This window comes from Somniosus microcephalus, chromosome 6, assembly GCF_052327205.1.
Source record: "Somniosus microcephalus isolate GS21.2 chromosome 6, FLI_Smic_1.0, whole genome shotgun sequence".
Classification (NCBI taxonomy): Eukaryota; Metazoa; Chordata; class Chondrichthyes; order Squaliformes; family Somniosidae; genus Somniosus; species Somniosus microcephalus.
The window spans coordinates 79,261,024-79,285,913 of NC_140992.1; the positions used below are offsets into that span (position 1 = coordinate 79,261,024).

General features: G+C 41.0%; 1 protein-coding gene across 3 annotated transcripts in view; it reads left to right on the plus strand.

Moving 5' to 3' along the window:
• The first annotated feature begins 11,508 nt into the window (after positions 1–11,508).
• Positions 11,509–24,890, plus strand: part of LOC147115826 (intraflagellar transport protein 80 homolog) — a 68,619-nt gene continuing 55,237 nt past the window's right edge. Inside the window, exons 1-4 of one of the 3 annotated variants that reach the window (XM_085990421.1) lie at positions 11,509–11,717; positions 13,739–13,886; positions 14,205–14,376; positions 23,637–23,654. In XM_085990421.1, the coding sequence (XP_085846547.1) occupies positions 11,591–11,717; positions 13,739–13,886; positions 14,205–14,376; positions 23,637–23,654 (465 nt within the window). In that variant the 5' untranslated portion in view covers positions 11,509–11,590. The remainder of the gene's footprint in view (positions 11,718–13,738; positions 13,887–14,204; positions 14,377–23,636; positions 23,655–24,890) is intronic. The other 2 variants (XM_085990419.1, XM_085990420.1) reach the window with 2 other exon arrangements.

Sequence of the window (24,890 nt, forward strand, 5' to 3'; positions counted from 1 at the left end):
ATTTATTCTTTACAAATTTTAAATCTGAGAATACACAGCCAGGTAATATGCAAGATGTACCAGTTGGACTTCGGTATTTGGTACTTAGCCACAGTAAGCGGGGGTGCAATGTGGGGGTAGGTTGGGGAATAAGACTCCACACTTGTAAAATTAACTTTTCTGGGCCAGAGAGGTTGTTCAGCAGTAATTATCACTTATTACACTGTTAGAAACTCACTTACTCCTGAATGCACAAGCCCTATCTTTTTCATCCGTCTTTAGTGCGAGACGAGTGGGTAATTACCCTAAGTTCACACCATTATAGTGATTCCAGTGCCGAGTCTATCGGCGAGCACTGTAACAGCACACCCTGGGGAGGAGCAGGGTATCTCTGACAGCAACTTCTGGATCTCCGTGTTTAACTGAGCATGCGCAGACGCCAGAAGTTGCTGTCAGATTTACCCTGTAATAACAATGAGCGCTGTTAGCCTCACCATTATTATTACAGCAAAATATGGGCCAGCATGTCTACAACAGTAAGTGTGACTGTTCATTTTCATTTGTTCTTCATATGCTTAAAAATCTGTTACTGTCAGAGATTCCAATTTAACACCTCTCAAATTTAGACAGCAGGCAGATTCGACATAGAATATAGTGAGTGTCACAGCCTAAGGGAAAGTTGCAACAAGCTCAGAGGCTTACTGCAGTGAATTGGAACAAATTGCAATACAAGATAGACACGGGTACACAGTATGTTGAAATTGTAACGATCTTTATTTTATAAATGATTTTTTTCCCCTGGAAAATGTATCCTAAACTCCAACTGAACTATGTATAATTTCAACAAAAATGTAAATAATTTTTATTTTAACTGCTAAAGTACCACTCAAGGCATTTAATGTGCTAACTCTATGCAGTGCTTGTTTATTGAGTAAGCTGATGGTTTATAAAGGTTTAATGGTGCAATAATATTCCAGTTTTCATGTTACTGATGCACAATGAGCTGTAGAACTGTGCCAATTTTCATAAATTCAGTGTTTGTCTAGTGATGTGAGACCACCTCAAGGTGGTGATTTTGCTTTGGTTTGGTTTCGCAAAGCCAAAATTTGAAACTTTTATGTTTAAAAAGTTGGTTTAGTAGCAGGATGACGAGAAAGAACCAGTGGGATAGTCAGTTGCAAGCCAGTAGGCAGTGTGTTTAATTGTGCATTAAATGTGCTAAATGTAAGAGCGCTCTTCTCTCCTCAGTTCTGTCTTGCACAACACTGCTGAGATCCTGATTTATCTCAGATCTTGCATATTTGTGATATAGGTCAACAGCACAACCTATCAGATGGATTTGACAGATTGTTTGGACTCTTCTACAGAAGCCTTGACAGCTTAGTCCTCAAATTGATAAGTCTATAGTTCAGTGCCACAGCCTCAGTAAAAGAAAGAAGTAAGAAAGAGTTGCATTTATATAGCGCCTTTTGCGACCTCAGGACATCTCAAAGCGCTTTACAGCCAATGACCTACTTTTGAAGTGTAATCACAGTTGTAATGTAGGAAACACGACAGCTAATTTGCGCACAGCAAGGTCCTACCACCAATGTGATAATCTGTTTTTAGGTGTTGATTGAGGGATAAATATTGGCCACACATGTTCTGGAGTTTCGAATACAGCCTCCAAATCCCAACTCTTGTAGACTACAGCCTTTCATGATGGGCTTAGGAGAATGAAGCTAGACTCTGATCTCTATCTATTATACTGCATTATTTGTACAGTTATTAGTAACAGAAGTAGTTTTCCAGAATGTACACTAGCTTTCAGTATTTTAAACAATATGTCAAGCATCAGTACTTTCTCAATCAGTTATATAACAAGAGCCTGGTGTCAGCATGCCAAGAGTTGGATGGACATTCACAGATTCCTCTTTCAGTATGTGATGTTCCATCTTAATTGTGTTAAACCAATTGATGCAATCAAGTTTTCAAGTCCCTTTAATATGCAAGTAGATTGGTTGAATAGAAAGCAAGTTATCCTGAAGGATTGGAATCTTCAAGCAGAAGCATTCCATTAATTACACCACAACTGGGAGCGTTTCTTGTGGACCTATTCATTTTTTAATGAGGACTCCAAACTACCTTTCTGCCATCATTCCAAAGCTTATGCAGTTGATACGGCGAGTGAATTTCCTTGCCGTTTTCAGGCAGCATGATCAGGTAGAAGCCATTGCCGCCCAATTTCTGCCTTTAAAATACACCTCAAAAAGTGAGGTGAACTTGTCAGCCATGGCAAGAAATTACCACTGAACAGTACAAACAGCCATCAAAAAGGAAGAAAGTAAAAGCAATAGTCATGGGTTTATAAAAGTTAGGTCAAGCCCATTGAAATTCTTTGAGGATGTAGCAGATATTCTTCGATTGATGCTAATGGAGTGGATTTATACAGCTTGATTTTCAGGGGAAATTTGATGAGGGGTCTCACAAGAGATTTATGGTAAAAGTGAAAGCTTTTGGGATAAAAGAGGAAATAGTAAATTGAGATAATAAATTGTTAAATATTAGAAAACAAATGATAGTGATCAATAGTAGTAGCTCTAATTGGACAGACGTGACCAAGGAAGTACTACAGGGATCAGTCCTGGGTCTTCTGCTGTTCACAACATTGATAAATGATCTTGGTGAAGGTATTACCCCTCAGACTGCTGACAGGTCCACGGAAATGTCTGGCCCCCTGGACTGACTAGTTTTCTTTGCATTCAGTTCACCCACTCTGACGCTGGAAATAATATTACAGTAAGAAAGATACGCAAGCATCAGGAATAGATTTATTACCTTGCTATTAACTCTAAACCTGCTAAAATAAGCATGAAAACCTAAATTCTAACCAAAAATATGTGTATACTTTAATTCTGCTTGCCCTGTAGTGTAGTGTTTATCGTGCAAGATTAGTAACCTAGAGATTGTGGTTACGAGTATAGCACGATAACTACAAGTACAGTTGGCCTCAGTACCCCTGAGTTAGGGAGGGGCAATTAGTCAGGATTTCTTCTTCTGATATCTAGTGACTCCTACTGCAAAATGCATCTGGGTGGATGTCAGGTATAATCATAATAATACTAATAATAATTAACTTTATTGTCATTGTTAGTGCACAAGTGCAGTACAACGAAATGTAGGCTTGCGGCTCCCGAGAGTGTACATTTAGATTAAGACATTTAAACATTCAACATTCATTTGGCTTGTAATACATTAACATAAACATAATGGGGCAGAAATTCGGATCGGGGGCTTGCTGCGCGTGCAAGCCCCCGATCTGCACTTACCCGACGCGCCTGCCGTTCACCTCCAGGGACGCCTGGAATTCCTTTTTGAAAGAGCAGAATCCCGGGCAGCGTCTGACGTCACGCCGCCCAGGAGTGCAGCCAGCGCGAAGCCTGGAGCGCGCAGTGCAACTGAGACACGCCCCTTGAGGTCTCAGTTTAATAGGACACGCCCCCAATGTTTCTCACAAGCTGCAAAGCATTTTTACATGCAGAGCAGCATTTCAAATAGGTTTTTGGTATTTTTATGAAGCTTTTGGTAACTTTTATAAACTTTTAAAAACGTTTACATTACTTTGAAGAATCTGAAGTAGTTTTAAACAGAATTAAAGCAATTTAAAGACTTTTAAAAGCCCTGAAAGAATTTTTTTCATTCCATTTATTTATTTAGCAACGTCGTCGTCATCATACGTGTCTTCACACTGTTCCCTTTGGGGAACTGTATGAAGTGGTGGAAGGATTTATGGCCATGATTAACGCTCCTTCCGTGACCGTAACCATCTTTGTACCAGCCATTAGGGTGGTTAGTCCTATGGCAGGAGGGTTTTACGGGCTCCCACAAGCTATACGAGGAGGGGGGGCCACCCACACCCACGGACGCAAATATCCCACTGGATGTCAACCCAGAATTTAGAGCCGGAGCTCCGACTCCACTTGCCGGGACTGTCCGGAGCGGGGTTCGAAACCCTACCCCGTCTGGCCCAGCGGCGGGGATCCTACCGTTACGCCAAAGGCCCACTCCGATTAGCAACGTGAAATGGCTGGAATGAGCACAATTCACGGCATTAAAAGAACTCACAATTGAACTGATGATGACCTCAGCAATCTCCTCAACGAGGTGGAGGCGCAGCGCCTGCTCATCATTGGTAATGAGAAGTCCAAGGCGCCGCAAAAAGGACAGATGATAGCTTGGTCTTTCAAGTGGCAGCATAGGGCTCCAGTCACGGGTAGGGAAAAGGCGCAGGAAACGTATGGGTGTCACCTTTTGTGCGGAGTGGGCCTTTTGCGTAGCGGTAAGCATCCCCGCCGCTGGGGCAGAAGGAGTAGGGTTTCGAACCCCGCTCCAGACAGTCCCGGCAAGTGGAGTCGGAGCTCCAACTATAAATTCTGGGTGGACATCCAGCGGGATACTTGCGTCCGCGGGTGTGGGTGACCCCCCCCCCCCCCTCAGATGGGTTGTGGGAGCCCGTGAAACCCTCACGCCATAGGACTAACCACCCTAATGGCTGGTATGAAGATGGTTATGGTCACGGAAGGAGCGTTAACGTGGCCAGAAATCCTTCCACCACTTCATACAGTTCCCGAAAGGGAACAGTGTGAGGATACGTACGACGATGACCTCTTGCGCAATGCACCTCCTTGGACCCTCAGTCGCAGATGCGAGGGGGCAAATCGTGCAATTGTTAAATTTTTCATTTTATTGACATGTAAAATGTTGGCCCAGTAATTCCGTTCCAAACGCGTGAGTACGGTCGGGGTACTCACGCGTCTGGCCGGAGGAAATGCCGGTTTTCAGCATGCACAGTGCATGCGGGGAAAACCGGCATTTCCTGTCCTCTGAACGAAGGGGTTCAGAGGCAGAACGCGTGTGACTGCACAGGCAGCGCGTGCGCAGTAAAATTCGACGGTTTCATTCATGCTTTCAGTGAGGTTAAGTCCTTACAACTTACACATGAAAAAAGCATGAGTACAGTTGCTCCAGAGGCTGCGGAGGAAGATATATTTTATCGTGGAGCTTCTGAAAGGCAATATTTTTGTTTGGGAAAGGGAGGAAAGTTATTTTAAGAAATGCTGAGGTAAGTTTTAAAGTTTTTTTGTTTTTTAAAACAGGTTTTCAGTACTGTAGGTAGAAGGAGCAATTGTGGCTATGTGAATTGAATTTGCTGTGTTTATTAAATGTGAAAATGACTCCAACATTTTTAAGAAAGAAACTTTTCATCAGTAATATATTCTTTTAAGTAATTATGTATGTATGTCTGTATATATTCCTTTGCGTATATGTATGTATATATATATTCCTTTACTTATGTGTATGAATGTATGTATTTAATTATGACTTTCAGAGAAAGTAACTTATTGGAAAATCATAATTAAATACATACATTCATACACATAAGTAAAGGAATATACACATACATACATATACGTAAAGGAATATATACGGACATACACATAATTACTTAAAAGAATATATTAAAAATGTTGGAAATGTTACATTACTCATTTTAGAACAGTCATTTTCACATTTAATAAACACAGCAAATTCAATTCACACAGCCACAATTGCTCCTTCTACCTACAGTACTGAAAACCCGTTTAAAAAAAATAATTAAACTTTAAAACTTACCTCAGCATTTCTTCAAATAACTTTCCTCCCTTTCCCAAACAAAAATATTGCCTTTCAGAAGCTCCACGATAAAATATATCTTCCTCCGCAGCCTCTGGAGCAACTTTACACATGCTTTTTTCATGTGTAAGTTGTAAGGACTTAACCTCACTGAATCCATGAATGAAATTGACGAAGTTCACTGCGCACACGCTGCCTGTGCAGTCGCACGCGCTGTGCCTCTGAACCCCTTCGTTCAGAGGACAGGAAATGCCGGTTTTCCCCGCATGCGCTGTGCATGCTGAAAACTGGCATTTCCTCCGGCCAGACGCGTGAGTACCCCGACCGTACTCACGCGTTTGGAACGGAATTACTGGGCCAATAAAGTGCATTGGCAGATGTGCAGGCTTTAAAGTTTATTTGTGGAGTTCAGTAGGATGACAGCCCTGGGAAAGAAGCTGTTCCTAAATCTGGTCGTTCGGGTGCGAATGCATCTGTCGCGTCTCCCAGATGGCAGGGGGGCGAACAGACTGTGGCTGGGGTGGGTAGGGTCTTTGATGATGGTCAGTGACCTCTGTAAACAGCGTTTCTGGTAGATGTTCTCTATGGTCGGTAGCTGGGTGCCGGTAATGCGTTGGGCAGTTTTGACTACCCGCTGCAGGGCTTTCCGGTCATAGGAGCTACAGCTGCCATACCATAGTGTGATACAGTTCGTCAGGATGCTCTCTATTGTGCAGCGGTAAAAGTTAGAGAGGATCAGGGGTGACAGGTTACATCCCTTCAGCCTCCTTAGGAAATATAGGCGCTGCTGGGCCTTCTTCACCAAAGAGGAGGTATTGAGGGACCAGGAGAGGTCTTCCGTGATGAGGACTCCGAGGAACTTAAAGCTGTCCACCCTTTCCACCACAGCCCCATGGAGGTCCCATGATCGAATAGTCTGCTATTACTCGCTGTCGAGGGCCGCACCCAAATAATGATCACTTAGGCAAGGTACCAGAGGACCTGTGGAGCCATACCGCAGTCAGGAGTCAATACCTTCAGGATAGGAGTGGTGCAGAGAAAATTGGCAAGAAAGAAAATTACTTTTTTTTCCATATACTGTAATGGCCAGCGAAGAATTTGAGATTATAGATAATCTGTATCTATATTAGATCATAGCTCTCTGATTCATTGGTAAAAGTGATAAAAATAGTCTCTTGAATTTAAAGAGGAGGAGGGTCTCACCATTCGTACTTTCTTTGTAAAACATATAGAGCTCAAAAAAAATTGGCCTTATTTTATTCTCCCCATTTTCTTTTTTTTAAGTATATATTGTATTTAAACAGTGACTAGTGGTAACATTAGCAGGAGAATTGGCATGAGAATACAACTCCATCAGTGTGAGCTGAATTCACAAATTGAAGGTTGAAATGACACATCACTAAACCATTCTGGGTTAATGGGTTTATCCCTACTATTGGTAGTTCAGCTGCCTCACACTGTGAGCTCAGTGTCTCCTCCTGACAACTTCTGCTTGTCATCAACAAAAGGACAAAAAATAGGTAGAGTAAAAGTTAATCATAATTCTTTGTAATCACTTGATTTTTAACTGTCCATTTTGGAGGTGGAACCAACATTGGAAAGACTTGCCTCTGGCTGAAGAACAAATCTGAAGGCCAGTTTTTCAGACCTTAGAGGCCAACAAGTATGAAAATTGGCAAAGACGAACTTTTTACACATTTTTAGCGTCAAACTAAGAGTTCTACAATAGGATAAGTTATTTAATTTGTGGAGCAAGTAACTCGATCTCTTACAGACAAGTTAACTTATCTGCTGCGCTCTAGTGGTTAAACAAAAATAGGTTTGGAAACTTCTGCTCTTCCCATCGTCTCTTTTTCCATTCTCCTCTTTATTTAGGATGTTATATTTTATTTTACTTTTTTTATTATTTAAGATTAGTAATCCTAAACAATACTCCCTTACACTGGATTTTACTTGCTGTGGATTTTCATGGGGGTTCAGAAGGCTTGTGCTGGTCTGTTGCACGGGCCTCACTGGTGCGTATATTTGGGGGTATATTGGTAGCATTTCTTACTGCCCCAGAAACTCCACAGAGTTGCGCTATTGGCTGTTAAAAGTTGGAGTAAAGCACACTCCAGTAGGTACATCGCAAAATAATTTTAAAATTCTGGAAGAAGGTCTCCAACAGGCAATAGGTCCCCTATTTGTTTATGCAAAGAGCCTTGTGCCTGTTTCAGGCATGATGCCTATACTGGAGCCTTGACCAGCATGGAATGTGCGCTCAGTCACCATGCTTGATGTCCACCATATTGGACACTTATGGACCGTTTTTACACCTGTAAAATAGGCACGGCATCAGTAAATTTTTAGGCTGAGAAGCTCAATTTAAGGCAATTCTCTTAAGATGGCTCACAGGAGTGCAGGGAAAAGATATAGGGGTTGTAATTCAATGTCATGGTTTCACTGATGTACACTCTTGCATCACCAGAAATGCTTGATTGAATTACTACCTTCAGACTCACCACCAGACATTTATTAACCTGTATGTAGTTTTCTCTTATTCTGTGTAAGCGGTAAATTTTGGATAAAATTATGTCAGTTTACCCATATTTTAGAAAATCTGTATAAAGTTGTATTTTAGCCAAAGGCGCATTAACCAATTTAGCAATTTTGCACATACCAGTCAGACAGTTATAACTAAGACACAAATTGTAGTATAATAATATGCATGTTGAATGTCAAATGTGGTTTAAAAAGAATGATTTAATACCATACAGTTAGAATTTGTTCCTAAGATAGTGAAACCTCTAAGATAGTGAAACCCCTAAGGAGATAGAAGCTGCAGAGTCAAAAAAGAAACATCCAGGCAAATGAGGGAAGAGATAGCTACAATTTTTTTTTACAGAATCTCAGAATTTTAAGAGGCCCTGGCTGGGAATAATGCAGTAAAAGATACAGTTAAGAATAATTAGCATTAACCAACAGAATAAAAGGTACTCCAGTTTCTAGGAATGACCAATTAGGTTAGATTGAAATTGAGAAAGAACTGTTTACGTTTGTTTTTGAGAGACTTGATAAGATACTAAATATTGTTCCAAAGCGCTTCGCAAATAACTATTCAGCAGTGCAGTGTCTGTTATGTCGGCACACCTGGCAGCCATTTTGCATTAAGTAAGATCCAACAAATAGCAGCGAGATGAATGAGCAGCGAATCTTTTTTTGGTGGTGGTGTTCGAGGGAGGAATATTTGCTAGGACACCTCCGCTGTTTGAAAAAGTGAAATGAGATTTTTAATATCGATCTATCCATATGGATAGAGATAAAAGATAATAAAGGATCAATCACACTAATAGGCATAGTCTACAGACCACCTAATAGTGGAAGGGATGTGGAGGAAGAACTATAAAGACAAATTAGAGAAATTTGTAAAAAACATAGAATAATAATCATGGGGGATTTCAACTACCCCGATATTAATTGGACAGAACAGGTAGGTAAAGGGGATAAGGGAATGGAGTTCCTACAATGTCTAAAGGACTACTTTCTAACCCATTATGTAAAAAGCCCAACAAGGGATGATTCGCTATTGAATCTAGTTGTGGGGAATGAGCCAGAGCAGATAAGAGAAGTAAAAGTAGGGGAACATATAGGCAACAGTGACCATAATATAATATGCTTTTAGATGATAATGGAGAAGGACATAAGTATGACAAAAAACAGGTTAATAGATTGGAGAAAAGCTGATTTTGAGGGGCTGATTTTGAGGGGAAGATAAAATGGGCAACAATATTGGCAAACAAAGATGTAGAACGACAATGGGAAACATTTAAAATGGTGTTCAACAGAGTGCATGAAAAATAAATCCCCTAAAAGGAAAGAACAAACTAAACACTAATGAGACTCCATGGATGAATAAAGACATAAGGGAACAATTGAGGGTAAGGAAAGAGGCATACATTAAGTACATAGACAGCAGAGGAATGCATGATAAGAGCGAATATGAAGGGATTAGGAGAGAAGTAAAAAAAAACAATTAGGAAGGCAAAGAGGAACTGTGAAATTAAATTATCAAGGAACATAAAACAAAATAGTAAAATATTTTACAGGCACATCAATAAAAAAAGGAAGGTTGGGATGGAAATAGGGCCATTAAGAGATGGATAGGACATTTCCACAGGTAACGATAGGTAGATGGCAGAAATATTACATCATTATTTCGCTTCGGTATTTACCAGGGAGATAGAACAGGTGGACATGACATTGGATGATGAGATGAATAATGAGATAAATGTATTTAACATAAAAAAAGGGATATATTAAATAAACTAATCAAACTCAAAGAGGATAAAACCCCTGATTGCATCCGCGCATTTTAAAAGAATCTAGGGAAGAGATAGCAGAGGCATTACTACACATATTTAATAATTCATTAGAAAAAGGTGTAGTGCCAGAGGACTGGCGGATAGCTAACATAATATTTATATTTAAGAAGGGGGATAGAACATGTTGAGGGAATTATAGACCAGTCAGCTTAACATCGGTGGTAGGAAAAATATTGGAATCCCTACTAAAAGAGAGAATAGAAGAACATCTAGAAACGAAAAGTATAATAATGAATAGTCAGCATGGATTTCAAAAGGGAAAATATTGCTTGTCCAACCTTATTGAATTTTTGAAGAGGTAACAGAGAGAGTAGACAATGCTAATGCAATAGATGTAATTTATCCAGATTTTCAAAAGGCCTTCGATATGGTACCCCTTAATAGACTAATGAATAAGGCCAGAGAATGCGGAGTCAGGGGACAAGTAGCAGAATGGATTGCTAGCTGGCTTCAAGACAGAAAGCAGAGAGTGGGAGTAAAGGGTAGCTATTCACAGTGGCAGAAGATGGGTAGTGGTGTTCCACAAGGATCAGGGTGCGAGTCTAGGTGGGGTAGAGGAACAAAGGGATCTTGGAGTACAAATACACAAATCACTAAAAGTTGCACCACAGACAAGCAAGGCCATTAAAAATGTAAACCAAGCACTAGGGTTTATTCCTAGAGGGATAGAATTGAAAGTAGGAAAGCTATGCTAAACCTGTATTGAACCTTAGTTAGACCACACTTTGACTACTGCGTGCAGTTCTGGTCACCATATTATAAGAAAGATATAGAGGTGCTGGAAAGGGTGCAGAGAAGATTTACAAGGATGATACCAGAAATGCGAGGGTATACTTATCAGGAAAGGATGAATAGGCTGGGTCTCTTTTCTCTTGGGGAAAAAAAAGGCTGAGGGATACAGAGAGAATGTTTCCACTGTGGGGAAGAGCATAACTTAGAGGCCATCAATATAAGATAGTTACCAAGAAATCCAACAGGGAATTCAGAAGAAGCTTCTTTATCCAAAGAGTAGTGAGAATGTGGAACTTGCTACCACTGGGAGTGGTTGAAGCGAATAGTATAGATGCATTTAAGGGGAGGCTGGACATGCATATGAGGGAGAAGGGAATAGAGGGTTACACTGATAGATTTAGATGAGGAAAGACTGGAGGCGGCTCGAGTGGAGCATAAACGCCGGCATGGACTGGTTCGGCCGAATGCCCTGTTTCTGTGCTGTATATTCTATGTAATCCTATGACCTGAACCTGCAGACAGGCCTTGGTTTATCATCTCATTTGAATGACAGCACATCTGACAATGCAGACACATTGGAGATAATATTGTGCAAAGTGAACATAAGGACAAACAATTTTAGTGGTTTTTGCATGCTGCAGAATGTGTACATGCATGAACAGTAGTCATCTACTGTACTCATTATGAAATCTGGGACACACTGGCAATGTATTTTATTTAATCATACAGAGTACTTATTTCAAATTATCAGAACAAAGCATCCTACTCACAAATATTTGTAGAATTGTGAGGGTTAATAGCTTACTATTATATCTGGTACGTGATTAATAGTTGGTTACCTGTGATGGTTGTTACAGATAGAAGTGATGGAGGTTGCACTGGATCAATTTGGCTCACTCAATGAAAGAAAAATTGCCATCGTTGACAAAAATCGAGATCTGTACATCACCTCAGTGCGCAGATTTGGGAAAGAACAAAAAATCATCAAAATTGGTAAGTAGTGAAATGGTTAGCTATTGTGTTTAATGAAGATTGGTGTGTTACAGCAGTTGTTTCTCTAATTCAGCATCATGGGGTAGAATTTCCACAGGTATTAGTTTACAGGCCTATCTGTAAATGTGATTCCCATGAAATTCCCAAAGGGGCTGCTTTCAGGTCACAGGTTGGGCACCAGTGCCTATTTATGGTCAAAGTACTGTAATTTAAACAAATTCAATACATCAATCTGTTATTGAAGACCTATTTTCTGTGATCAGATTGGCCCATTATATGAAGCTTTTGCTGAAGTAATAAATTATTGTTTCACATAACTTGTATCAAAGGGATGGTTCTTATGAACACAGCCCAGCGAGATTACTAACAGCAAATTTAAAATGGCTGGTGCACTGTAATACTTACTGTAAAACAAATAAGATACTGGGCTTGATATTAACTCCCGGACGGGAACATGGCAAACCGAGCAAACCGAAAAAAACCACCGGGAAGGCGGCGGGTAGTGGCTGACCAGCTATTAAAATCGAGCAGCAGAAGGCTACTGCCAGGGACCCAGGGAGATGGTTCCCGGCACAAGGTAAGTGCTCCAAGAAGGGAATACCACTTGGGGGAGGGGGAGAAAAGCTCGGGGCAAGGGAGGCCCAAGGTTTCCATGTGGGATCCGGAGGAGCACTCCTGCTCCTTCTGGCTTACGCGGAGACTGAAACAAAAGGTAAAAAAAACTATGCTGGGGCTCTTTTTGTCCTGGCTCCTGTTCCCAGCTGGTTGGCCTGGTGGCTCACGCCTCAAATTAAACTAGCAAATCCAGCCCCGATGACATGATTGGAGCCCAATCTGCTTACTTAAAGAGAATCCCGCCGGTTTGTGGTGGGTGTCCTTTCCACCTACAGCTTAAAAGGGTGGGACAAGAATGAATAAGTCCCCCACCATTTTAACTACCACTCCCCACCCCCTGCCTGGTTTCTGCTTGGCGGTGGGGTGGGGAGTGGGGGGCGGGGGAGAAGTAAAATCGACTCCACTATGCTTTAGGATGAAAATAACTTTTTATTGTAAGCTATCTGTAATAACTTCCAAAAATCAATACCCCAGAGGTTAAAGCTTACAGAGAAATGAAAGTGCTCCTCCTAACAAAAATACTGCGGGCCGCTGCCAGCCTGGGCTGGCCCCCTTCCACTTCACTTCCCCTCCCTCCAGAACCTACCTGTGGGCCGGCTCAGTGGTTTCCTGTAGTTGAGGCCCAATTTCAGGCTTCAGGCCGACGTCTTTGGGCGGGCATTGGCAACGTAACTCCCATTTCATGTCCAAAGCCAGCGGAGTTGAATTTCCATTTCCATAGAGTTTGTTTCTAAATGTCAATGCTTTCATAGTGGTGCAATGACCATAAGTTTTCTTTCATCCTCAAAGTGATCCAAGAGTGGACGATACTATAACTTTACACGTGCTAATTAATTTTGTTACTACTGAGCATGTTAAGTTGAAAATATGCAATAAAACCTTATGTAAAAAGTGGCTTAATCAATTAACACTAACTTTAAAAAAAAAACTTTTTAAAAATAAAAAATAAAATTGATGACAAAATTGCTTGAGGTCGTTCTCTGATAGAACCTGAAAGGAAGACAGTTACGTTCATAACCTTTTTATTTTTGCTGGCGCAGAATGAGTATTTTTTATTGCATTGAGAGTTAGCATATCTTTTTTAACACTGCAGCATGAATAGTTAAGAGTTACTAGCTCTCCAGGATTGTCCTGGCATCTCCAGGAATTAAAGTTTAATCTCCTGGACACTGTCACCAGCGACCCAGAAGAAAAATCACCGGGGCACAACTAATAACACTTTTGCTTATTAGTGGTAAAAATATTGGAGCTTGGAAAAATCAGAGTTGGTAACCCTATGTATGATGTTTCCTGTGTAGTACAAACACAGTTGCTTGAATCTTCAAGATAAACAAATTAACATTGAAACCAGTATTGGAAAAAGAAACAACATATTTTTAACTAAAGATATTTTTGTTTTAATTCAGGTACTATGATGCATTCTATAGCTTGGAATGACAAGATCAATATATTATGTGGAATGCAGAATATGTATTTTGTAGTTTGGTATTATCCCAACACAATCTATGTGGACAAGGAGCTTCTATCCAAAACAGTTTATGAAAAAGATGCAAGGTAGAATTACTCTGTGTAAAGTTCAAATAATCATCGTATGCCTTTTTTCTACAAATTGCAAACAGAATTTGTAAATGTTATGTTCATCCATGCCAATTTTAAATCACAAGCTCACCAGGAGAAATTTTTAAAAGTAATTGTATTTACAATTGAAAATGTTGTGCTAAAAATGACTGCTGGTAATATTAGCGGATGAACTTTTGGCATTTGTATGATGTTTTCTGACTGTTATTTTAATGGCTGTGTATTAAAGCAAAGAACAGTGAATATCAAATGACCTCTTTAGGCATTTGAATCTATGGAGGTTTTGTTTTACAGTGAATTTGGTAAAAGTCCTCAGATTGTGAACTATGTGGGAAACCAGGTGACAGTCAGAAGAGCTGATGGCTCATTGATATATACAAGTATATCACCCTACCCTGCTATTTTACATGAATATGTTAGTACCTCACGGTGGGAAGATGCTGTTCGCCTGTGTCGATTTGTCAAGGTATTTGCAAAAAGGTTGCGATGTAAATTAATTTGTGGAACAGTTATTCAATGCAGTATATAAGTACTAATGTTCAGTTTGCCCTAAAATACCATTGTATTAAAAGGGAGACTCATATTGCAGATAATGGTAAAATATAAATTGGACTAATCAAAAACCACTTAAAAAGGCAATGATATATAGAAAAAAAATCAGTAAATCCCAAACAGGTAGTTTTTCTTCTTTAATCTTTGGTTACTACATAATATATGTCACAACTCCCAATTCCCAGTTAAAGTCACATCCACCCAAAATATTGTTGTTGAAATCTGTGGTTTGCAACAAAATAGGTGGCTCCAGTAAAAGTCAGAATTTAAATACAGCTATTCCTCAGATAATGGGGGTAACTTTCAACTTCGGCCGGGTGGAAAACTAGTCCATTGAAGTCTAGCGCGCGCCTGATCCGATTCTGCCAGTTCTCTGCCTACATCGTAGTTCAAACTTACCCCCAATGTTGTTTGCTGATTATGGTATTACATCTCTTCTACTCACAGTCCAGCCTGTTAATCATGGCCTCATTGCACTACACTCATTGGAGCATACTTTAAAAAAAGAGTACAGGATCAACATTCCAGGTTTTTACCAATGTGTGGGGTTTAGTGGTTATTTGAAAACGTCACTGCAAATGCGATGACAGCAGGTCAAAATAGTTAAAACTCATCTTCTATGCTCAAAAATATTAACCTCGAAATTGCTGTGCCAATATTAGCAGATGAATGCTTTTGTTCGACATTCCTCTGTCCAGTATTTTAATGCAGATGTAACCCACTTTAAAATAATTTAACATAGCTGCTAAAATAACAACAAAACAATGTCATACAAATGTGTTGAGCATTCATCGGCTAAAATTGCCAGTTGTAATTTCTGGGTTATTATGTCTGTAATACATTAAAGCATTAATTGGTACATACAGCCTTAGCAGTAAAAGTTGACATGCACTATTTACATGGATTTGTATCACAGTAATAATACGTTAGTGTATTTTGTGCATCGATACATCAACTGCTTATAATGACACTCTGCTTAATGTTGCAAGGAAAATTGCTCTTTGACAATTCTTCCTATGCATCAGTATAACGTTTTCCAGCAGAAGATATTAGCCAAAGTATTTGGCAAATAGCAAAAAATATTTGCCATCATCTGATAAGCAATATTTGCTTTTCAAGTAATTTGGATAATACCTCCCTCCTGGAACCTTTTTTGTCTGGTGTGTAAGTACAACTTTCAGAGAAAACAATTCCCCTGTAAAATTTCCCTGTATAATGTCAAAAGATGCTGAATTAAGCAAAAGGAGAAAACAAGAAAGTTAAGCATTTAGAGACTGCACAGATCACTAATTCAGCAAGATTCAAACTGAATGTTTATTTGCAATTTTGACATTATATATCCATTAATTTATCCATTTTAAATTAGTAAAAAGTATGAAAAACTAAGGCCCTGAAATTCAAATCAGGCACAAGGGTGGAGAGTGGATGGATCGCCCAACAAGGGACGGATATTGAAGTGGAACCCAGTTCCATCAGGATTCCACCCTATGCAAAGTGCCCAATAAATTACAGTGGGGGGAGTGAGCCTACCCGCACTTGTCGAGCAGAAATATCTGGGGGAGTTCCCAGACTACTCCAGGAATTCTGCTCAGTACAACCTCATAAGGCCTCACACCAGCTCTCAGCGAGAGTTCCATTGACGTCCTTGAAGAGGCCCCAGGACTTGCCCAGGCTAAGGTAATCAGTCCTGGAGGGGATAAATTGCCTTTATTGAACATAAGAAATAGGAGCAGGAGTAGGCCATAGGGCTCCTCGAGCCTGCTCCGCCATTCAATAAGATCATGGCTGAACTTCTACATTAACTCCACTTTCCCGCCCTATCCCCATATCCCTTGATTCCCTTAGTGCCCAAAAAACTATCGATCTCAGTCTTGAATATAAACATCGACTGAGCATCCACAGCCCTCTGCGGTAGAGAATTCCAAAGAATCACAACCCTCTGAGTGAAGAAATTTCTCCTCATCTCAGTACTAAGTGGAGAATTTCTCCTCCTTTAGGAGCAGCAGAGCAACAAAACCTTTTATTTTTATATTCTGTCATGATTGGACATCTGTGTCCCTCTATTGGGGCAGCAATGGGTCACGCCAACATCTACTGCTGGATCGTGGCAGTCCCCAGTGACGCTTCCTTACAGATACAAGTGGCCAGCCCCAACCAGGAAAGTGACCCTATCCCTGCAATTTGGAACAGGCTCTGCAGCCTTTGCTTTGGGCAGACAGGAGTTGCACTGCGCTGGTAGAGTGGGCCCATCACATTTCTGCCTCCAAGGGGGGGATTTTTCGGGGGTCAGTGGGTGAGGTATTTTTTCACAGCAGGTCAACCCGCTTCCACGCTAGTCTCCCAGATGTCGAGTTTGTCATCGCTGAACAAACCCATCACCAAGCGGCAGGGGAGGCAATTTAGATTATTAAGAGCTTGTTAACAGGCACTTAAAAACTATTTTAAGCTCACCTTTTAGATTGTAAGAGTTCGCCCACGGCTTCCCCGCTGTTCGAGGATCACGTCAGGTAAGGAGGTCGGGAGTTATATCATGGGATGATTTCTTAACTTGACAGCTGCAAATGGTGTATACAGGCTCCCATTTCATAGCTGTTCACTTTCCAAGGTTAGAAGCTGTTGCTTACTGCATTTGGAAGACAGATTGAGCTTTATGCAGCTTGCAAGTGTTTGGAGCAAACTCTCTATCCAGTGTCACCTCATTGGAACAACCTCTCTCACCATTGATAGATTGCTTCTGTCATCTCAACTTCACCTGCCATCTAGTCCATCAGCATCAGTGCCCTTGAAAATATCTCACCTTGGTCCTCAGAATCCCACCACAATCAGCCCAACACCAGCAGCACTAAGAACAACACCAACCTTCTTCACAATCAGCTGGTGCTGCACAGGACACGGCATCAGCACCCGACCACATTGCTGCCCGGTACACCAGGGATGGCCAGATTTACTTCACTTGATGCTGTACACCCTGGTTGTCTCATAATGCACCAGGTTGGCACCACCCCACACCAACACCATAAAGCATCCCTACAATGCCCAAGCCATTCCTTTCACACTCATCACCATTGCGGGGGGTATCGTTATGTTTCACCATTCACTGCAACTCACTAAGCCACTTCCAAAGGTGCACACAAATCTGTCCAAGAACGCAATGTTTGACAGCACATTAACAGAAACTTCACATGAACATTGGCTAAAACACCCAAGTGCCTACCCTTGAGTGTTAGTTGGTATGATTGGACTAGGATGAGGGTGAGTGTAAGGGGTGCCTAGTGAGACGGGGAAGTGATCATTTAGATAAAGAGGGATGGGTGGAGGTGCAAGGTAAGTGCAGGAGTAGGGTAGGGAAAGCAGAGTGATGGGGATGTGATGAGTGGCACAGTAGGATGAGGTTGAGTGTGGCTTTGCAGTAATGTTTCGTGATCTGAGATCATTGAAAGGTTTCCGCCACTCCAGCCTGGTCCTCCTAACGACATCCCTGCTTGTGTCCAACTGTGCAATGTGCAACCAGGCTGCGTTGATCTCCTGTGGAGGTCTCTTCTGCCCATGGGAAGGGAAGAGGCCCTCCCTGCATGCTGTGACTCCCTCCATAAGCATATGGAGGGAGTCATGGGAGAGCCTGGGTGCAGCCATGCACCTCTGTGTAGTGCTTGTCAGTATTTGCAGCACCTCAATGTTGTAGAACACTGACAGCACAAATGTCAAAGTAAATTTGCGCATTGTCCCTTTAAGGAAACGGCTGATGACGCGTCATCAGACCCACTTCCTTCAATTGGCTGGGAAACGTGTTGGGTGGGCTTAACAAGCCCAATCAGAGTAAAATCATTTTCACAGAGCGGGTTGGAACCAGCAGCAGGGTCGCACCCCGCCACCGACTCCGGCTACACTAGACCTGCCTTGGTAGGCGAAATCGCGGCCTAAGACTTAAAAAAAAAAAAAGTTGAAGATTTACTCCAGGAAAAGTAAAAGTAGCGAATATGTACCTTAAACTTGAAATCAAAACTTGACTGAAGATAAAACAAGATGTTAATTAGATGCACTTAAATTTTCCTGAGAGGAACTGAAGATGTTCACAGACTGGGCATAAAGCCAGCAAGCAGTCAGATTGGGTAATTACAGCTTGACAAGTTTACATAGACAAAACCCATCATAAATATGGACATAGGAAATTACAATGGGAACATTTTGGCACAAAAAGTACATGCAGATGTAAGATTTTTTATATATTTTACACACACATATATACAGATATATAGAGAGACAAAGAGAAAAACGCAAATAGAATTAAAGCCAGCCAAACAGTTTCTTTCCTCATCCTAATTTAATTTTTTTTTAAGTTGAATTTTGAAAGTTGAATTTTGAAAGTAAGCAGAACATATTTGAGGGAAACAAATTGGAAGGAAGGGTATAAGGAGAGAGAGATGGGGTTGAGAGTAAGAGAAAGTGAGAAGTGGGTTGAGAAACAGAGGGTTGAGGGAGCGAGGAGGTTCAGAGAGAGAGAAAGAGGGGCTTGAGGGACTGAGAGAGAGGTCATAATTGCCATTGCTCACTATAGCTTTTTTAGCTTTATAGCAGGACAAATCCAATCTGGCCAATTACCGCCCCATCAGTCTACTATCAATCATCAGCAAAGTAATGGAATGTGTCGATGTCAGTGCTATCAAGCGGCACTTACCATTAAACTGCTCATCGATGCTCCGTTTGTGTTCAACCAGGACCATCAACTCCAGATCTCATTACAGCCTTGGTCCAAACAAGGACAAAAGAGCTGAATTCCAGAGGTGAGGTGAAAGTGACTGCTCTTGACATCAAGGCAGTAGTATGTGGCATCAAGGACCCCTAGAAAAATTGAAGTCAATGGGAATCAGGGGAAAGCTCTCCACTGGCTGGAGTCATACCTAGCACAAAGGAAGGTGGTTGTTGAAGGCCAATCATCTCAGCCCCAGGATATTGCTGCAGGAGTTTCTCAGGGCAGTGTCCTAGGCCCAACCATCTTCAGCTGCTTCATCAATGAACTTCCCTCCATTATAAGGTCAGAAGTGGGGATGTTCGCTGATAATTGCACTGTGTTCAGTTCCATTCGCAACTCCTCAGATAATGAAGCAGTCCGTGCCTGCATGCAGCAAGACTTGGGTAACATTCAGGCTTGGACTGATAAGTGGCAAGTAACATTCGCGCTACACAAGTGCCAGGCAATGACCATCTCCAACAAGAGAGAGTCAAACCACCTCCCCTTGACATTCAGCGGCATTACCATTGCCGAATCCCTCACCATCAACATCCTGGGGGGGTCACCATTGACCAGAAACTTAACTGGACCAGCCACATAAATACTGTGGCTTCAAAAGCTGGTCAGAGGCTGGGTGTTCTGTGGTGAGTGCCTCATCTCCTGACTCCCCAAAGCATTTCCACCATCTGCAAGGCACAAGTCAGGAGTGCCTGGATGAGTGCCGCTCCAACAACGCTCAAGAAGCTCAACACCATCCAGGACAAGCAGCCCGCTTGATTGGCACCTCATCCACCACCTTAAACATTCACTCCCTCTACCACTGGTGCACCGTGCCTGCAGTGTGTACCACCTACAAGATGCACTGCAGCAACTCGCCAAGGCTTGTGCAACAGCTGTTGTTTGAGTTGTCAGTTTTCGTGAAGCTGTTTGTCAACTTTTTCAATTTTTTAAGTTGGTGTGTATGCAGAGAGGTTGAGAGAAGATAGGGTTGAGAGAGAGAGGGGGAGAGTATTGACAGAACGAGGAATAGAGCGAGAAAGGGGGGGTTAAGACAGCGGGATTGAGGGAGAGAGGTTTGAGAAAAAGGGGGTTGAGAGAGCCAGCTGGACAAAGACACAAAGAGAGAGAAAGGCAGACAGTTTCTTCTTCTAATTTGATTTTATGAAAATAGTTGAATATTGAAAACAAACAAAGCCTCTTTGAGGGAAATAGACAGGAAGAGATAGGAGGAAGGAAACTGGTTGAGGACGAGGAGGCTTCCAGCCTCTCTCCGCCTGCCCTTGGGTGGAGCAAGTGGGAGTGGGGGGGTAGAATGAATGGAGGATTAAGGATGAAGTGAGTGACAGTGGCGGAAGGGAGAGGGGAGAATACAGGCATTGAGCAGGTAGATCAAGTGGGAAGCGGGAGGGTTAGTGATGGGAGTCAGGAGGTAACAGGAGGAGAAATGGGAACATGAAGGGGTAGGGGATACAATGGGAGCTAGAGGATGGTGGAAGCGCGAGGGTGTAACAAATTCTTAAGGATTAAAAGACGGTCATGTACTGGCTGAATAGTTCTCTTATAGTTTAACGTAATCTGATGGGGTACAGCTTATAATATATAGAAGCATTGAGTAAAATAAATACCAACATCATAGCTTGTCAAATCATGTAATACAATCATAGGAATATGGGATCTATTGGTATCTTACATGACACCCTTTGCTAACTAAAATATGAAAAATGAAAATAGTAAATAGAAAGAATTAGAAATCACCAAATTCTTTATGATGTGTGTTAAGGATGTAACACATCTTGATGTTAAGAAGTTACTTGAACACTGCCATTGTGATTTAATACTTCATCTTAACCCTTCAAAGTATTATTGTTTCATGAGATATTCCAGACTGTTATCCTATGTGTAGAACACTTAGTTACTCATCAACTCTTATGAAACATAAGGGTGGATTTTGATTCTCCAACCAGCTGCACTGTGTGCGCTAGAGTACATGTACGCATTTGGTGTCATAGCCTCATTAAAGCTGCTAAATACATGGAAAAACACTTAATGTGTGTCGTGTGCAATTTTCCAGCTATTGTGTTGAAATTCCCTTTCAAAGGCCATTTTTAATGGACACAAAGAAAACATCTCCCTAAAGCTCCTAAAAGGAAACAACCTTTACGGCATAGAATTTACTGGGTATTTGACCGAAGATCGTGGCCGGGGCGCTGCGCACGGCGATGACGTCATCGCCGGCGGCGCAGTGCTGCGGGGCGCTAACGGTTATTGCTGCCGCTAACCGCCCGCTGAATTTTCGTGGGCGATGTTGGCAGCACCGCGCCCAGGCGCTAGTTGCTTTGCGCCCCATTAGCGCCCTAAGAGGCACAAATCAACTGAATTTTTAGGCCTTTATGCCTTAAATTAGTTATGGCCTTTCCATGGCTTGAACTAGCAGTGGCTTTATCTATTTAATTTTCCCTGTTACCCTTGGTGTGACTTTCTGCCCAGCCCCTTTGGTGAGCTCCCAGCAGTCAGCCCAGTATGGATGGGATCTCACAGTATAAATAAATAAAGAAGGCTAACTCCAGAAAATCCCAGTGAGCATGTGCGCACTGTACAGATGATTTGTCAGTTCCTATGGGCCCCACGAATATTTGGCCCTATAGTTTAAAAATATATATAAGGATCTTACTTACCTCATATACAGTCTCATTGTGAGCAATTATATGATAACTGTTGTCACCAGTAGTTACTCACAATAAGTACATTTTCATATACAAAAGAAGCTGTGTGTACACTACATAACAATAGCTGATTTAGCTTGAAGATTACATGGCTAATGCATAATCTTGGAGTTCAAATAACTTGTAAAGCACTTGAATGTCTTTCATCATTTTTGAATTAATTTGAGGTCATTGTTTATGTTACTACCTTCTAACATACTCAGACCAACAATGAATGTAGATTTTATATTACTTTTAGTGACTTATGCATCTTTTCAATTTTTATTGGTTTGTGTTTGGTTGCAATTCTGTAAGTGTTTGAAGCCTGAAGTTATTAATTCTTTCTTTATCGTGCTTTAAAAAAAAATAATTATTTATTCATTCACGGGATGTGGGCGTCGCTGGCAAGGCCAACATTTATTGCCCATCCCTAATTGCCCTTGAGAAGGTGGTGGTGAGCCGCCTTCTTGAACCGCTGCAGTTTGTGTGGTGAAGGTACTCCCACAGTGCTGTTAGGGGAGGGAATTCCAGGATTTTAACTCGGTGACGATGAAGGAATGGCGATATACTTCTAAGTCAGGATGATGTGTGACTTGGAGGTGGTTGTGTTCCCATGAGCCTTGAAGGTGATAATACACCTATAACTGTCACTATCCTGTAACATTACTGTAAGTCCCTTTGGTAACTTCAAGATCGCTGAAACACAAGCCCTGCTGTTTTCCATTGTAATTCCAACAATAATATCCATATATACAGATGTAAGAAGTCACACAACGCCAGGTTATAGTCCAACAGTTTTATTTGAAATCACAAGCTTTCGGAGCGCTGCTCCTTCGTCAGGTGACTTCACCTGATGAAGGAGCAGCGCTCCGAAAGCTTGTGATTTCAAATAAAACTGTTGGACTATAACCTGGTGTTGTGTGACTTCTTACATTTGTCCACCCCAGTCCAACACTGGCATCTCCACACCATATATACAGACACAAAGCTACCCTAATTTGTCACTAATTAGTGCTGGGAAATCACAGAATGGCTGGTGTGGGAAATGAAATACTGTCACGTAGGAAATACCCTTCTCAGTTTGGGGCTAAAATTCAACATGAATCCTACTCTGGTATAAATTCCCACTTCAGTGCCCACTAACATGACAATCTCACCTCACTTAAAATTGTGGTAGAGTAAATATAGGCTTGATCTAATCATGACCATTGTTTGACCTATTTGCATTTTTTTAAGTATCAGAAGCACACTAAGTATCCACAAGCATGTCCTTGTTCCACATTAGTGCAATTGGATTTCAAATATCTGCAATGGAGAAAATATTGCAGATCTTGGAATGAACCCAATGCGATCTATACCAGAGTGACTGGAACCAAAAAACGACAGTATTAGCAGTACGCTTGGCTATTTTCTATTAGTAACAGTGATATTGTCCCGCCCATGACACTGATGAGGTAGTTGACATTTATACTAAATGCTTTTAAATACATTTTTAAGAGGTACAAGCAAGAACTACTGAAACATAGTGGTAAATACAGTATTGTATGGGTCTATGCTATCCCTTATCTAACTACATTATATGCTGCACAAGTTTATCCAATGTGTAAAACATTTCCCTGATTTACAGTGTTTCAAAGAGCTTTCACATTGCAACTTGTAGATCTGATTTACTTGTTTACTGTTGCCGCAACTTTCTTTCATTAAACTACTTCTTTCAATTTTGCTTTTCTTTCTGCCATTTAGACGACAACACCTGATGAGGTGAGTTTGCTGATGTCTGAAAGTAGATTTTCTTTGCCTTGTTTCATATTGTTTCATGACTGTGCTGTGCGTTAAGTGAATCATTCTCGCTTCTTTGATTTCCTTTCATTTACACCTTAGCAGCATTTCAAATGATTTATAATTTTAGAATCCTGAAATGTTAAAAGTACTCCTTTGCTGAGGCCTGACTCCACAAAACTCAACAGCAGTTTTTTATATGTGGAAGTAAATGTATGGTTTACACATGTTAAACACTAAATTAATCTGTCGTACACTATACACAATATTTGCCTGAGAAAGTGCCATGGAAGTTTGCAGAGCCAGGCCTTTATTGTTTATGTTTCTTTGGCGTCCTGTTTTTCCCCAAATATATCAAAGCTGTATTCTGAACAATAATAGTTTGGAAAGGTAATATAAATTATAGAATATTAATTCAATTCAGGCAATCTTAATTACTGCTCTACCCATCAATACATTCCCCATTGAAGCATTGGCAAGATCTCCAAAAGAAACAATGTTTTAAAACCTTGAAGGAGGAGTAGATAATGCATGAGTACTTCAACACACTGCAGTATCTACTTCAACAGACAGTAATGTTGGCTAGGTTTAAATTATGTCTGACTGTCAAACTAACAGAAATTGGGCATTGTTTTAATGAGCAGGAAATATTCAACATATTCCTACAGAATTCCTAGCACTGTAGTCACATTTTTAATGCCAACATATTTACTCTTCCTTGTGTAAATTTACAATGTCACAGAACACCAAAAAAATCAATATAATTTTACCCTTGCAAACAGCAGAAAGCTGTTGACTATCTGAAATATTTAGCAATATCAGTGTTTATATGGTTTCTTGAAGATATTGGTCTGGAATGAAAGTTGATCATGGTTACCATGTACACTGCCTGGAAGTGATTACAAGGCAGTAATCTAATTTAGCAGTTCAAGTGAAACCATAAACCATGAGAGTATGCTTGGGTAGTCATCCGAATCGTAGCATTAGTTTTGCAGCCTTAAAGTCACTTCCAGATATCTATATATTTTATAATGTATATACAGTTTCACATTTATGTGCGCGATTTACTTCATTTTGGGTCCATTTTCTGCTGATGATAACTGTAATTGTTAATGCCAATGATTAGAGAGTGGCCAGGAAGAAGTTAATTATTGCAAATTTATCAAGGAGTTATCTGTTGGTGATTAATGTTGGGGCTAGATGTTCTATTGCAGAATA